Source organism: Adiantum capillus-veneris, chromosome 5 (assembly GCF_014529385.1).
Source record: "Adiantum capillus-veneris isolate H3 chromosome 5, ASM1452938v2, whole genome shotgun sequence".
In the NCBI taxonomy this organism is placed as follows: Eukaryota; Viridiplantae; Streptophyta; class Polypodiopsida; order Polypodiales; family Pteridaceae; genus Adiantum; species Adiantum capillus-veneris.
In genome coordinates this window covers 158,434,147-158,448,679 of record NC_140935.1, presented here as the reverse complement: position 1 = coordinate 158,448,679, position 14,533 = coordinate 158,434,147, and the positions used below count along the sequence as shown (strand labels likewise).

General features: G+C 44.6%; 1 protein-coding gene across 1 annotated transcript; it reads left to right on the top strand.

Moving 5' to 3' along the window:
• Positions 1–12,276: 12,276 nt before the first annotated feature.
• On the top strand, positions 12,277–14,159 carry LOC147458396 (tubulin beta-1 chain-like). Its single transcript, XM_086513047.1, has 3 exons — positions 12,277–12,765; positions 12,981–13,250; positions 13,333–14,159. Exons 1-3 carry the CDS (start codon positions 12,372–12,374, stop codon positions 13,998–14,000), a joined length of 1,332 nt encoding a protein of 443 aa, XP_086369173.1. The 5' UTR covers positions 12,277–12,371; the 3' UTR covers positions 14,001–14,159.
• Positions 14,160–14,533: the final 374 nt, after the last annotated feature.

Sequence of the window (14,533 nt, the reverse complement as noted above, 5' to 3'; positions counted from 1 at the left end):
GCTATCTGGTCCTCTGTGCTGACGTAGACCAAGTCGATGTCGCCCGCCAACACTCGCTCTCGAACGTAGTGGTAATGGACCTCTATGTGTTTGGTCCTGGCATGGAACACTGGGTTCCTAGCCAACTGCATGCTGCTGAGGTTGTCACAATGGATGAAAATCTGCTGGTCCACCTGCACTCCCAAGTCCTCAAGTAATGTGCGTAGCCAAGCTACCTCGCACGCCGCAACTGCTGCACCTCTGTACTCGGCCTCTGTGCTCGATAAAGCAACCGTAGGCTGCTTTTTGCTGCTCCAAGTAACAGCAGCACTCCAAAAAGAGAACATGAAGCCACTCGTAGATCTCCTATCAACAATGCTACCTGCCCAATCTGCATCTGTATACCCATACAATGCTAATGGTGCATCTGCTGCATAGAACAATGCGTAGTCAAGAGTACCTTGCACATACCTAAGTGTGCGTCGTACTCCATCCAAATGTGGCTTCCTCGGAAGTTGCATGAACTGACTCTCCAAGCCTACTGTGTAGCTCAAGTCTGGCCTCGTGATAGTCAAGTAGATTAGACTACCCACAATCTTCCTGTACATGTTGACATCCTCAACAACATCACCCTTCTCTGCACTCAGCTTTGCATTCACATCCAAGGGAATAGAAATTGGCTTACAATTAGCCATACCATACTTTGACAACATGTCCAAAGCATACTGTCTCTGTGATAGCCATACACCCTCTGGAGTCCTGATCACTTCAATGCCAAGAAAGTAGCGCAACTCGCCTAAATCTTTCATTTCAAACTCCTGTTTGAGAAGACCCTTCACATGGTCAATCTCCATAGCATTGTCACCAACAATAATAAGGTCATCTACATATATGGTAATGACCACAATCCCCACATCACTCTCACGTACATAGAGTGAATGATCAGCATGAGCTCTCCTAAAACCAATACTGACAAGATACTTGGCAATCCTGTCATACCATGCTCTAGAGCCCTGCTTCAAACCATACAAAGCTTTGAGAAGTCTGCATACATAATCTGGGTAACCTGGATCGACATAACCAGGTGGCTGATCCATATTCACTTCCTCTTGCAACTCACCATTCAAGAAGGCATTCTTTACATCCATTTGATGCATAATCCATCCTCTAGATGCAGCCACTGCTATGACAGCTCTCACTGTCGTCATCTTTGCCACTGGAGCAAAGGTCTCCTCATAGTCTATGCCATACGTCTGTGCATAACCCTTTGCGACCAGCCTTGCCTTGTGACGCTCAATGTTACCATCAGCCTTATGCTTGGTTTTATACACCCATTTACAGCCAATAGCTTTCTTGCCACTTGGCAATGGCACCAAATCCCATGTGTCATTTGCTTCTAATGCAGCCATCTCTTCATTCATTGCATCATCCCAATGCAAATTTCCAACTACATCCTCAAAACATGTGGGCTCCACATCCTGTATCACCTTAGCCATGTAGGCTCGGTGATGCACTAGATACCCATCATAAGTCAATTTCTGAACTGGATTTCTGACTCTATTAGATCTGCGCGGTCCTGGGTCACTCCTTTGCCCTCTAGCATCTTCTTGTACTTTCCTTACACCAGTTGTCCTGACAGCCGGAATTCCAAATTCCTCATCAAGACTTTGTTCAGAACCATCTGAATCCATGTCTACATGTGAAAAACCTGATGATGCATCAACCATAAAGGGAGGTTCATCAACCTTTTCCTTTCCTTTTCCTGATACATTCCTTGTACCTGTTGGTGGAGTAACGTGCGTACGTAGTCTACCATTCCATGGTTTCTCAACAGAGCCACGAGAAGAGGACTCTTGTGGTCCACTCAAAACCTGTGACTGTGGCCTCACATTTTGTACAACCACATCATCTTTTACATCAGCCCCAATAGTGCCATGTGCATTACTGTACCAGCTGCTCATCTCATCAAAGACTACATCTCTGCTCACTCGTAATTCTCGTGTAGTAGGATTGTAGCACCTGTACCCCTTTTGTTCTAGGGAATATCCCACAAGAATACATTTCTCTGCTTTAGGATCCAATTTCCTACGCAACTCATCTGGTACATGCACATAAGCTATGCAGCCAAACACTTTCAAGTGTGCCAAATCAGGCTTTGTATCTGTAAACTTTTCCTCAGTTGTTACATCATGCACCGCAGCTGTAGGTGTCCTGTTCATAATGTACACAGCTGTATTTACAGATTCAGCCCAGAAATGATGAGGCATGTTCTTCTCATTCATCAATGCACGTGCAACCTCTGCAATGTGCCTGTTTTTCCTTTCTGTGACCCCATTCTGCTGTGGAGTATATCTGCATGTAAATTGCCTGTGTATACCATGCATTCGCAGAAAATCTGAAAAATCATTGGAGAAGTACTCTCCCCCTCCATCTGACCTCAATGTCTTGATTTGCATATCTGTCTCCTTCTCAATCATGACTTTGAAGTCTTGAAAGTGACCAAACACTTCACTTTTGTTACTCATGAAGTAGACCCATACTTTCCTTGTATGGTCATCAATGAAAGAGACATAATACCTACAACCATGTATACTTGCAGTATCGGTTGGACCCCAAACATCTGTGTGCACCACCTCAAGTGGCTTTTTACATACATTGCGCTCATGTGGAAATGAGCCCTTTGACTGTTTTCCAAACTGGCATGCTGCACACACTTTATGCATACCATCCACCTTGAATTTGGGCAAACCTTTTACAATCTGTTTTGATTGCATGATGCGCAATCTCTGCTCATTGACATGGCCAATGCGTTTGTGCCAAATGTCAACATCAGCCACAACACCTGTGCCCTGTGCAAATAATGCAGCTTTTACCTCAGGCATGTCTACATTTAGCGTAAACATTCTGCCCACACCTCAGGCATGTCTACATTTAGCGTAAACATTCTGCCCACACATTTGCCCTCTGTGATCAGCTTACAGCCATTCTGGATTGAAGCGAACCTGCAAACCCTGCTCAACCATTTGTCCAACAGAAACAAGATTCTTTGTAATGTTTGGGACATGAAGTACATCTGCTAAGTACTTTGATTTCCCACTCTTCGTATTTAGAGGTATGTCCCCTACATGAGCAATGGGGTGAGCTGTGTCATCTCCTGTCTGCACATAGCCTGACACATCTGGTTTGCGCATATCTCTAAACCACTCTCCACGAGACGTCATGTGATTAGAGGCACCTGAATCCACATACCAAACATCATCTTGGGTGGAATTCTCTGCAGTCATTGTATTCATTACATGTCGCATAACAAACATGCGCTCGTTTTTGCTGTCATCTGCATCTCTGCTAGTAGATGCATAGTTGCCCTGTTCTCTCTTTCTACTTGCTTTTCCCTTTGGACAGTCACGTGACATGTGACCTCTTTCACCACAAGTCCAACATTCTCTACTATTTGGAGTATGTTGCTGCCTGCTTGATCCTGCACCACGACCTCTTTGACTCCCCCTGCCTTGAGACTGGTTTCCCCTGCCACCTGTATTGTTTTGATTTGATTGACCTTCCAGAAATTGGCCCCTGCAACCCCTTGGGCCTCGACCACGACCTCTACCTCTACCTCTGCTGGAGTTAGAATAGAAGGCCTGTTCAGAATTATTTCTACCATGAGAAGAAGATGTGTCAAGGTTCTTCTCCTCAAGAATAAGCATAGAAATCAAATCTTGGAACACGGGGATGTCGTCTCTTGTATTCATGGAAGACCTAAAATGTACATACTCATCTCCTAGACCATCCAAGCATGCACGGACAATGTCATCGTCTTCCACTGAGACTTTAATAGATCCAAGAGCCTCAATGATGCTCTTGATCTTCAAAGCATAATCATTGATGGAGAGGTTGTTCCTCTTAACCTGATTTAGCTCCGACTTTAGTTGAAGCTTCCTGGCCTTGGTGTTCACCTCGAACACTCTGCCTAAGTTTTTCCATGCAATGGCGGGGGTTTCAGCATCCTGTAGATAGCCCATCATGCTATCTGTGATGCTCATAGAAAGCCAATACATCACTTTGCTCTGGCCTTGTTGCCAGTCCCTCAAAGCTTTCCTTTGTTCTGCTGTAGCATTTGCCTCCGGAATCTCTGGTTCCTTTTCATTGTCTCCTTCTACATAGTCCCAATAACCTTTTCCTTTTAGGAAATTTGTTATTCTGAACTTCCATGCAGGGTAGTTATTTTTCTCAAGCTTCTCAGTAACAATCTGACTGAAACCGTCAGACATCTTGAAGCACTAAGACAAAATAGCTGCAATCAGCAAAAACCTGCAAATCTGCTGAACCTGGTATCGTGGTTCCTGTAACGCTTTCTACACTCAACGAGTGTCCACAATCAAGCGTACATACAACCACTGTACTTGTACAGTAAATCTCTGTATACTGCACTTTGGAGATCTGGTCATGGATTGTGAACGAAGGGATTGTGATGCTCTTGCTCTCTTAGCCTCTCTTGACTGCACCAGGCTCTGATACCATGTAAAGAATGAGGATGCAAGAGAGCTACACAAGACAAGCACAAAGCACACAGAGATGGAAAGCTTCTTCTTCTTCTTCACAGAAAAGAGAGTACAAAATGACTAAGTGCTAAAGCTAAAAAGTAGCACATATGTACATGCGGTCGCTAAGTGTGAACTCGCTAGAAGCGTACTAGGCTGGCACTATAAGTGTAGTCCAGCTATAGAATCACTGGCAGAGATCCTCCGTGTCGGTCACCTAACGCGCCAGTGAGTAAATGCCGTAAGCGGCCAAGACCCGTAGTGGATGCCAGCTCAAGGTGTAGAGCTCGACATCTCAACACACATACCTATAAAGCTTCTTAGGTCATGAAGATTCCTTGGATTAGGCCATCCTTTTATTACCTCTAACTTTGATGGATCCCTTTGGATGCCATCTTGAGAGATATTGTGACCTAAATACTGAATCTCTTGTAAGAAAACTCACTTTTCTTTCGATTAACATAAAGTTTATTCTCTCTTAAGACTTGAAATATTACTTGGAGGTGTTGCTTGTGTTCGTCTAGTGAATTAGAGTAGATGATAATATCATCAAAGAACACTCCAGTAAAGGTTTGGTGAGGCCTGAATAGCTTCTCCATCAAGCGATTGAATGTGGCTGGTGCATTGGTCAAGCCAAAAGGCATGACAATGTGTTCATAAAGACCAAACGTAGTGTGAAATGCGGTCTTTACAATGTCTTGATCAACTATCCTTAGCCACTTTTTAGGTCAATTCTACTAAAGTAGGTTGACCCTTGTAGCTTATCAATAGGTCTTCTACCCCTGGAATGGGAAACCTATTCTTGATAGTGATCCTATTTAGTGCTCTATAGTCGACACACATACAATATGTGCCGTCTTTCTTTTGCACTAATAGCATGGGTGAACAAAATGGAGATGAGGTAGGCCTAACCATGCACTTCTCAAGTAACTCATGCACTTGCCGCATAATCTCCTCTTGTTGAGCTTGAGAAACTCTATAAGGAGTTTTATTGGGAGGTGAACTTCCTGGAAGAAGTTCAATTGCATGAGCATCATTGCCTCGTTTAGGAGGTAGTTCACAAGGGATGTCGTCAATAAAAACATCTTGAAACCCCTTGAGAAAGTTGGATAACTCTAATTCCTTGTGATCATTTATATTTTCTTTTGCTAAAGCATTAGGTTCATTTTGAGAATCTGTAACAAAAGTCATGTACACGGAAATAGAGCTCTTTATTGACTTGTTGAAAGCTTGCGTATGTACAATGGGTGTGGTGTTACCCATTTCCTTAGCATTTATGTCCATATCTTTTTCCCTGAACCTAAAGTAAATTTTTCTTTCAGGGAATTTAACATTGACAGCCATGTGATCAAACCATGGTGCCCCTAGGATTACATCCTCGTGCTTGAGAGGAGAAATAAAGAAGTCCTCTTTGTCCACATAGCTTTGGACATGGAGCCTCAATTTCTCGATCAAGGGAGTGACTGAAGATTCTTGCCCCTTGAAAGCACCATCTACGGGTAGGACATCTCCCATCTCAGAGGCTTGGATGCCTAGCTTGGTGGCCAACTCTATGGATATGAAATTATGAGTAGAACCAGGGTCAAAGAATAAAAGCATCATGTTCTCTTACCTTTCCCCAAGCATGGCATAGAGGAGATCCTTTGTGGTGAGCTTCCTCTCCTTGGATTTCGACCAAGGTAGCTCTAGAGGCTCATGGTGGATGTTCTTTTGGGGTCAAGTGTGATACGCATGCCCTTGCTCGCCGCACTTGAAACATCGATTATCCTTGCGATAACGCTCAAGCTCTTCAGGAGGGAGTTTGTTTTTGCTTTTGTAAACTCCCTTCTCCTTATCTTTTTTGTTATTGGAGTTGCCCTTAGGAGACTTTTGGACATTGTCCTTCCCCTAAGGCTCATTGGAACCCTTGTTTTCCGTGGGCTTAGAATTTCTCTTAGCCCCTGTTTGGAAATTGATTCGAGAAGCCACCATAGTATGGTGTATAACCACAGATATAGTGTGTGGCCTTTGGGAGTTGACATACTCCACCATTTCTTCAGTTAAGCCCGCACAAAATTGTTGGTTTTGCTCTCCAATATCCATCTCTTTGAAGACAGTGGCTTTGAGATGTAAGTCCCAAAACTTGTCTACATATTTGTGAATGGATTCGTAGGAAGAGAGCTTCAAGTTTTTCCATTTGGTGAGTACTTTGTCTTTGGCATTGGTGGCCAAAAACTGCTTCATAATGGAAGCCCTTAAAGCTTTCCATGTTCGTGGAGCTTCACCGTTGGCCTGTAGACTAGACCACCATTGCCTGACGGACTTTTGAAAGTGCATAGCTACATGGCGTAACTTAGAGGACTCCATGAAGCCCTCATCTCCAAACGCCGTATCGAATTGTTGAATGAAATCAAAGACTTTGTCCGCAGCACCAAAGGTGCCATTGTAGGTAAGGAAAGAGATGCTCTTTCCTCCCTCTTTGAACTTGTTGAGCTTGGATGACCTCTTCCACGTGGCATAGGATTTCCTATGGCCTCTTCTTTTTGATGGTTCAAAAGTTGCACCATCGCTTTCTTCAAAAGATGAAGAATTTGAGGAAGATGGAGAAGAGGGTGACCTCTTTCTCACCTTTTTCTTGCCTTGATCGTCTTTGTCCGCACCATCACTTTCTTCATAAGAGGAAGAGGATGAAGAAGATGGTGTCCTCTTTCTCGCTTTTTCTTCTCTTGCTTTTTGTCATCTCTCTTTGAATTATGGTGTGGAGAAGTGTGTGATGGTCTTCTCTGTTTAAGAGGTGATGGAGAGCGTTTTGCCTGCCGTCTTCGTGGAGCCATCTCCGCCGAGGTGGTAGGAGACTCACTGCTTTCTCATTCCTTCGGTGGGGGCTCTTGAGTAAGGAGATGCGTCTTCAAGAAGCAAATTTTTGAGCCCTTCGTATGGATCCTCTTCTTCTTCCCAAATCGGAGAGAGGCCTCTTTTGGGAGTCTCGCAAGGAGGCTTCCTAGGTGCTCTCTCGTCATGGTGGGGAGTTTGGAGAATCCCAGGAGCACGAAGCTGCCGTGGCACTTCACTTTGGAGGAATGGATATCCCATGGCTTATTGAAGCCTAGAAACAAGGTAGTTAACAAGCATAGGGGCATCATTAGTAGCCTGCTCATTAGCAAAATCAAAGCTATCAACATTAATTTCACTCTCTTTACTATTTTCAACCATTCTAACAACTTTAGGTGTAAATTCTTTTAGGTGTACTTTGGCACTTCAAGCCCTAGTTGCTACTCCTCTTTACCCCTTTAGAAAAGCACTCAAGCTACTGTACCTGCGGCTTGAATATCATTAATTGCAAGGAATAGAAGAGAGGGTCGTTCAACACCAAAACAACACCGGCTCTTGTCAAGCTTCTAATAGCTCAATAGTGGTTAAGTCGTAGGTAAGCCCCGTAGGAATCCACTATTAGGACCATATCTCTTGATGGTGATGCCCCGTTATCTGCACGAAGGCGGGCACACTGCAAGGCTGAAAAATCCCTATTCTACTTACTCAATTGCAATTAATAACAACAACCATTTATAGCTAGCTTGAGGACCTCCCTTCTTGAGCAAGAAAAGAGAAACCTTGTGCTCTAATACCAATGTAACATTTAATGGCCTAGTAGCTTGTGTGTAGCGGAAAATAGCATAAACATAGTGAGCATTTTATTAGAATAGATTCCTAATGAGCATAGAAGAGTGCTTGGGTGGAGAGAGCAACAAAAAGCATAACACCTAGTTAGATAGGCATGAACAATACTTCAAAAGAGAGAGAAATTAAGCTATTGACAACAGTTGAGGACCGGATTTATATGGAGCCGCCCCCCCCTCCAAAAGGCTTGTATTATAGGTTTCCCCCATCAAGAGAGACATTTTACAATACTATTCTTTGTGTTCCTTCAATAACTAGCTAGTGCAATGAAGATGGAAGTTTCAAGCACTAAGAAAAACACTTATAAAACGCAACATCATTTCCCTCACGGTATCAGACCCAAGACCTCACACACCTTCAAAGATGGTGAGAGCTAGCGGGGTATGAGAGTAGATTGAGAGGAAGTAGGAGTAATCTTACGAGAAATATGTACATCTCCTCACATAATCACTCATATTAGCATAGCATAGCTTAGTAATTAGCATGGTAGAGGAGATGAGCATGCATTGAAGCTTGGCTCTTGGTTGGATTTGCATCACAAAGCCAAGAGTTGTTGGTGTAGGCCTCCCTTCTCACAACCTTGGAGTAGGTGATAAGCTTTCCATTAAAGCTTGAGAAGGAGAGAGAGAGTCTTCTTGCTCCACACATGAGATTGTGTGAGTGTGTATGCAATAATGCCTTTAGAAATTCAACCCCCTCTCTCTCTTGGTCGACCCCTCATGCTATTTACTCATGCTCACATCCCATTGGACCTCTCCCAGCTTAGCCAATGAAAATTAAGTAGCATAAGTGATAGCCTTCTGACATGTGTCCCCTTTTCCCCTTTTGTGAGAGCTTTAGGTAATTAATTAATGCAACTAAACTCTCAATGGACCCCTTTGTCTTCTGGCCAATAGGAATCAGGCAAGCCATTGGGCTACTGAATGCTCATTGGATCCCTTGGGAGACTGTCCAATAATCTTCTAGAGAGCTTAATTCTTATTGGTTCTTTTATTAAGTTTTTTTTCTAAATGAATTAAACTAGATTTACTCTAGCCTAATTCTCATTGGTCCACCTCCATGGCCATCCAATAGGATTTGAGTGCACCTTGTGGGCATCTGGGTTAGGGAGCTGACATGTGTCCCTCATTCCCTTTGTGTAAAGGAAGCTTCTGAGTGTGTGCGTGTGTTCCTCTCTCATCCCCTACCAAAAGGGCTCGCCCCCTCCTATGTAGGAGCTTGCATTGACTTTTTTTGTACACACACAAAGCATCCAATTTAAATAAGCTTGACCATTGGACACAACCTTTGATTTTTGGAACCTTAGCATTTTGGAAATCTTAATGGGCTAAACCTTAGGGTCTTTGAAGCCCATTGGTGCACATTGCTCTTTTGCAGATGGCCCCCCCCTTTTGGATCCCTATTTTCTCTCCTTTGGATCCCTACTGTGGCCGGTCTGCCAGCTTAACCAATATTCTAGCTTTTTCTCCCGTGGCACTTCCCCATATTAAATGATCAGTTTAACATGAGAAAATCATTTAGGAGAATTAGATATTAGTTATTAAGACATCGCTTCACCTTTCGGCCAAGAAAGGCTAACAGTAAGCTCATAGCCATGAATGATCTTAACCTTTTTGATGTTCACATAAGCTTCTCTAGTCACACTGTTGAGCTTGGTGGTGGAGATCCATAGCCCGCCAAAGCTTTCCAGGATGAGCACATTTTGAAGCAGCTCTCCAAGGCGCTTCTTGGTCCAAGGCGAGCAATCCTTTTCTGCACAATGCCACTTAATGGACATTGGCGTCCTCCACTATGTCCTCCACAATCCACCTTTGTTTCCTTCACCGAACTTTTGGCCATAGTCTCTCTCTCTCTTTCTCTCTCTCTAGGCAAATCATCCGGCAACTCTTCAACTTCTTCTTCTTCTTTGTCTTTCTCTCTCATGTGACCCGGAGAACTACAATTCGTACTTGTTTCAGCTGCAAGAGCTGCATGTCATATAAGTGAGCATGCATGGGAGGTTGAGGCAAGGGTAGAGAGAAGGACATTGTGGCCGACTGGAGAGGGTTCCTTCCATAGCCATATCTGGTGCCAAGGAGGCTTGGGAGGCCTTGCTTGAATGTGGTGCTGCGCTCGCATCACGCCCTTGATTACGCTCGAGAGCCATCCTCATGCCCGATAACTATTGACTCACCCTATGGGCCCTATTGCCTCTTTGGCGCCTCATCAAGGACATCATAGCAAGGAGATTGCGTGTAGTGAAGTTGGACATGGCTGAGAGTGCAGACAATTCCGTGAGAAGTGCAGGCGAAGTTGGCTATAGCTAAGAGCTAGGCAATGCTGTGAGCAGTGCAGGGAGGTTGACGGCTACGCTTCAAGGCATAGAGATGGAGGCTGAGGGATCGATTCTCACAAATCAAGGCCACCATTCATGGAAACTCGAATTCAATGCCCAATTCAAGGAGTACTCCTCTACAATCGCAACCCAAGGGAGGAAGTCGTGGCAGCCAACTTGGACATGATGGAGGAGAAAAGGAGGAGTGAGGTTGTGGCGGCATGGATTTGCAGCCACCTGGTTCCTACCTTTTTAAATATACTATATAGACAAAGGAGGAAGTCGTGGCAGCCAACTTGGACATGATGGAGGAGAAAAGGAGGAGTGAGGCTGTGGCGGCATGGATTTGCAGCGACCTGGAGCCTCACTCCTACCTTTTTATATACTATATAGATATAGATATATAGATATAGATATAGATTGCTAACACCCTTACTGCAATAGGGGGACCTAACGATAATTATCCCCACTCTTATAGCTGAACGTACATGATCACTTCCCCCATACGTTAAGTGAGTAATCTTTTCATTTGCCCTTCACGATTTTATGTGAGTTTATAAACTTAAACCACCCTTAATACGAGTAAAATAATAAACCATAGGGGGGCACTTAGGTTTTTTTTGAAAATTTTATAGTGTCACGTGGGCCATTTTAGGAGGCCCCACTTACTATTCTAGTATACTACGCTAGATCGTGCATGGCTAAATGCTTCCACAAAAAACCCTTTTAAACCTCGCTCCAGTCTAGTGTGTGACACAACCCTAACTCGTGGACATAGTGCTCAAGCCTTAGGCTGGGTTCAGACGGGCCGGTGGAAGAGAGAGGGGAAGGTGCGTACATCTTTCATGGCACGTGTGGATTGGGCAAAAAAAGTCGTGCTTTCCTTTGGACCCCCCCCCCCCAAGAGCAAGACTAGCGGCAGTGCAAAACCCGGACAGTGAGCTTTGAACCCTGATAAGGGCGTCCAGAGTCGAACACGTACACACTGGGTACCATCACTGACTGAGGTAGCTTCTCACTAAAATCTTTTTTTTCTGTGCCTCCAACTTGTGTGGACAGGCGGCCAGAGGCAGCCTCACACAAGAGAAGTTTGCCGTCGCGCTCGTCTAAACCCGGCCTTACAAGAAGTGAAACAGTGCAACCAGCGAGAGAGCAATCACACCTCCACTACAAAATGCTTAGCATCTGAAAGGGTGCGCACATGCAGCTCAAACTCACCGCATCGGCAAGAAATGCAAACGTGGCAATAAAGATTCATCGCATCGTCAAAACGTATAAAAGTAGGACTTTGTACATCTTTTGCCGCTGCGACCCGACAATCAAGTTTGGAGCAAGAGGGTAGAGACCGATTTTGAGGGAGATGAGAGATATCATTTGCGTGAAGCTACCATGGCGGTAGCCTCCCTTTCTTCAAGCTGCAAAACTTTTACCTTGCACACGTTCTCATTTGCACCCTTTGAGAACCGTCCTCAAGAAAGTGGGAAATTTTACGAGCCACCACTACGTTGCACGATGGGGCTGCAGGAGGGCGGTACAGCTGGCAAGTGGAAAAAACGGACCGTTTGTTCGGAATGTGAAATTTGAACTGCAGAAGCCTCTGAAAAAGCCCGGCAACAATTTTGTGGGTTTTCAAAAAGGTCTGCCCGTTGGTAAAGGACTCAATCTCAGCCGTCTGTACCCAATAAAGATCGACGACTGTCACTCCACCCAACGGACACACAAACGGTCAAGAGCGACCGTTGGATGAGTGCAGATCGAGGGCCTTTATTAACCCCACGAAAGCCATAATTTCTACATACCTCATTCTGCGAGCTCGCCATAGCCAGAAGCTTCTACTCTGCATTGCCGTAGGTTAGGCTCTCCTTGCTCCTCCGCCTATCACCATGCGTGAGATTCTGCACATCCAGGGAGGCCAATGCGGCAACCAGATTGGAGCTAAATTTTGGGAGGTTGTCTGCACAGAGCACGGCATCGACCCCACTGGTAACTACAGCGGTGACACCGACATTCAGCTTGAGCGCGTCAATGTCTACTACAACGAAGCTAGCTGCGGCCGCTATGTTCCCCGGGCCGTTCTTATGGATCTTGAGCCTGGAACCATGGATAGTGTGCGTAGCGGTACGTACGGCCAAATCTTCCGCCCTGACAACTTTGTATTCGGCCAGTCCGGCGCTGGTAACAATTGGGCCAAGGGCCACTACACCGAAGGTGCTGAGCTCATTGACTCGGTTCTGGATGTCGTCCGTAAAGAGGCTGAGAACTGTGATTGCCTCCAAGGTACAATGTGCTATCTTTCTTCATTCTTTGTAGAAAGCTGTTGCATTCGCAGAGCCATTTACTTTTGCCCTTCGAATTACTGCTACCGTCTTAGATCTGCCATGTCTGTGTTTCTTGATTGTCAGTTTCGCAGTGCCTTCTTCATGTTTCAAAAATTGTTGATGGCGCCATCAAAATACTCTAATGAATTGTTTTTGTCAACTCGTCATCTGCAGGGTTTCAAGTTTGTCACTCCCTTGGTGGTGGCACCGGCTCTGGAATGGGAACGCTTCTCATTTCAAAAATCAGAGAGGAATACCCTGACAGAATGATGATGACCTTTTCTGTCTTCCCATCTCCCAAGGTGTCTGACACTGTTGTGGAGCCATACAACGCCACATTATCCGTTCATCAGTTGGTGGAGAACGCAGATGAGTGCATGGTTCTTGACAACGAGGCCCTCTATGATATCTGCTTTCGCACACTGAAGCTTGTTACCCCAACTTGTAAGTAATCAAGTTGAGATTTTGGTCACCTTTGTATGCACCTGTCTTTTGTATGTAACGTCTATCTTGATCTTGTCTGCAGTTGGTGATCTCAACCATCTCATTTCTGCTACCATGAGTGGAGTGACTTGCTGTCTGAGATTTCCCGGGCAGCTGAACTCAGATTTACGCAAGCTTGCAGTCAATCTGATTCCATTCCCTCGTCTGCATTTTTTCATGGTGGGATTTGCTCCATTGACATCTCGTGGCTCCCAGCAGTATAGAGCTCTTACTGTGCCTGAGCTCACCCAGCAAATGTGGGATGCCAAAAATATGATGTGTGCTGCAGATCCCCGCCATGGACGCTATCTTACTGCATCTGCTATGTTTAGAGGCAAGATGTCCACCAAGGAAGTAGATGAGCAGTTAATCAACGTGCAGAACAAGAATTCATCCTACTTTGTTGAATGGATTCCCAACAATGTGAAGTCAAGTGTTTGCGACATTCCACCAGTTGGATTGAAGATGGCATGCACCTTCATAGGCAATTCTACCTCTATTCAAGAAATGTTTAGGAGAGTGAGTGACCAATTCACTGCTATGTTTAGAAGGAAAGCTTTCTTGCACTGGTACACAGGAGAGGGCATGGATGAGATGGAGTTCACTGAAGCCGAGAGTAACATGAATGATCTGGTTTCTGAATATCAGCAGTACCAAGATGCTACAGCAGAACCTGACGGCGAGTATGAAGAGGATTATGAAGAAGCTTAAGAGTTTTGCATGCACACTCTGGCTTAGCGCTTAGCGCAGCGCATACAGAGTTTGGCTTAAAACATAACTTGTTATGAACTGAGCTGCTTCTTGCAGCAAAGGTTAGGTCGCCTATGTAAATCATCGAACTTATATTAATTTATGCTTCTGTTTCCTCTAGCGTTGTGGTGGTAAAATTATGCTTAAAGGGTTTTCTTGCTAAAACTTCACTCTCATCCTTCAAAATTGAATCTACACTTAACTAGTTTGTAGACTATAGGTAAACTGAAACTTTTGGTTATGGTGGTGGTTTGGTGTTTGGTAATTACACTAAAACTTGTGTAGATTTGCCGGGTTTTTCAAGGCAAGCCCAAAATCTAACCAAAATTTTATACTAGACACCATCTTGTATGTAGGTTTTCTTTTTTTTTTGGTCTATTAGAATGCCAATGTGGCATGACTTTGAGATGGTGCATAGAATGAGGGTTCACCTCATGTGATAACACGTGGTTACTTCCTTTGAGAAGCACACACACCATGAACGCTACACTCAG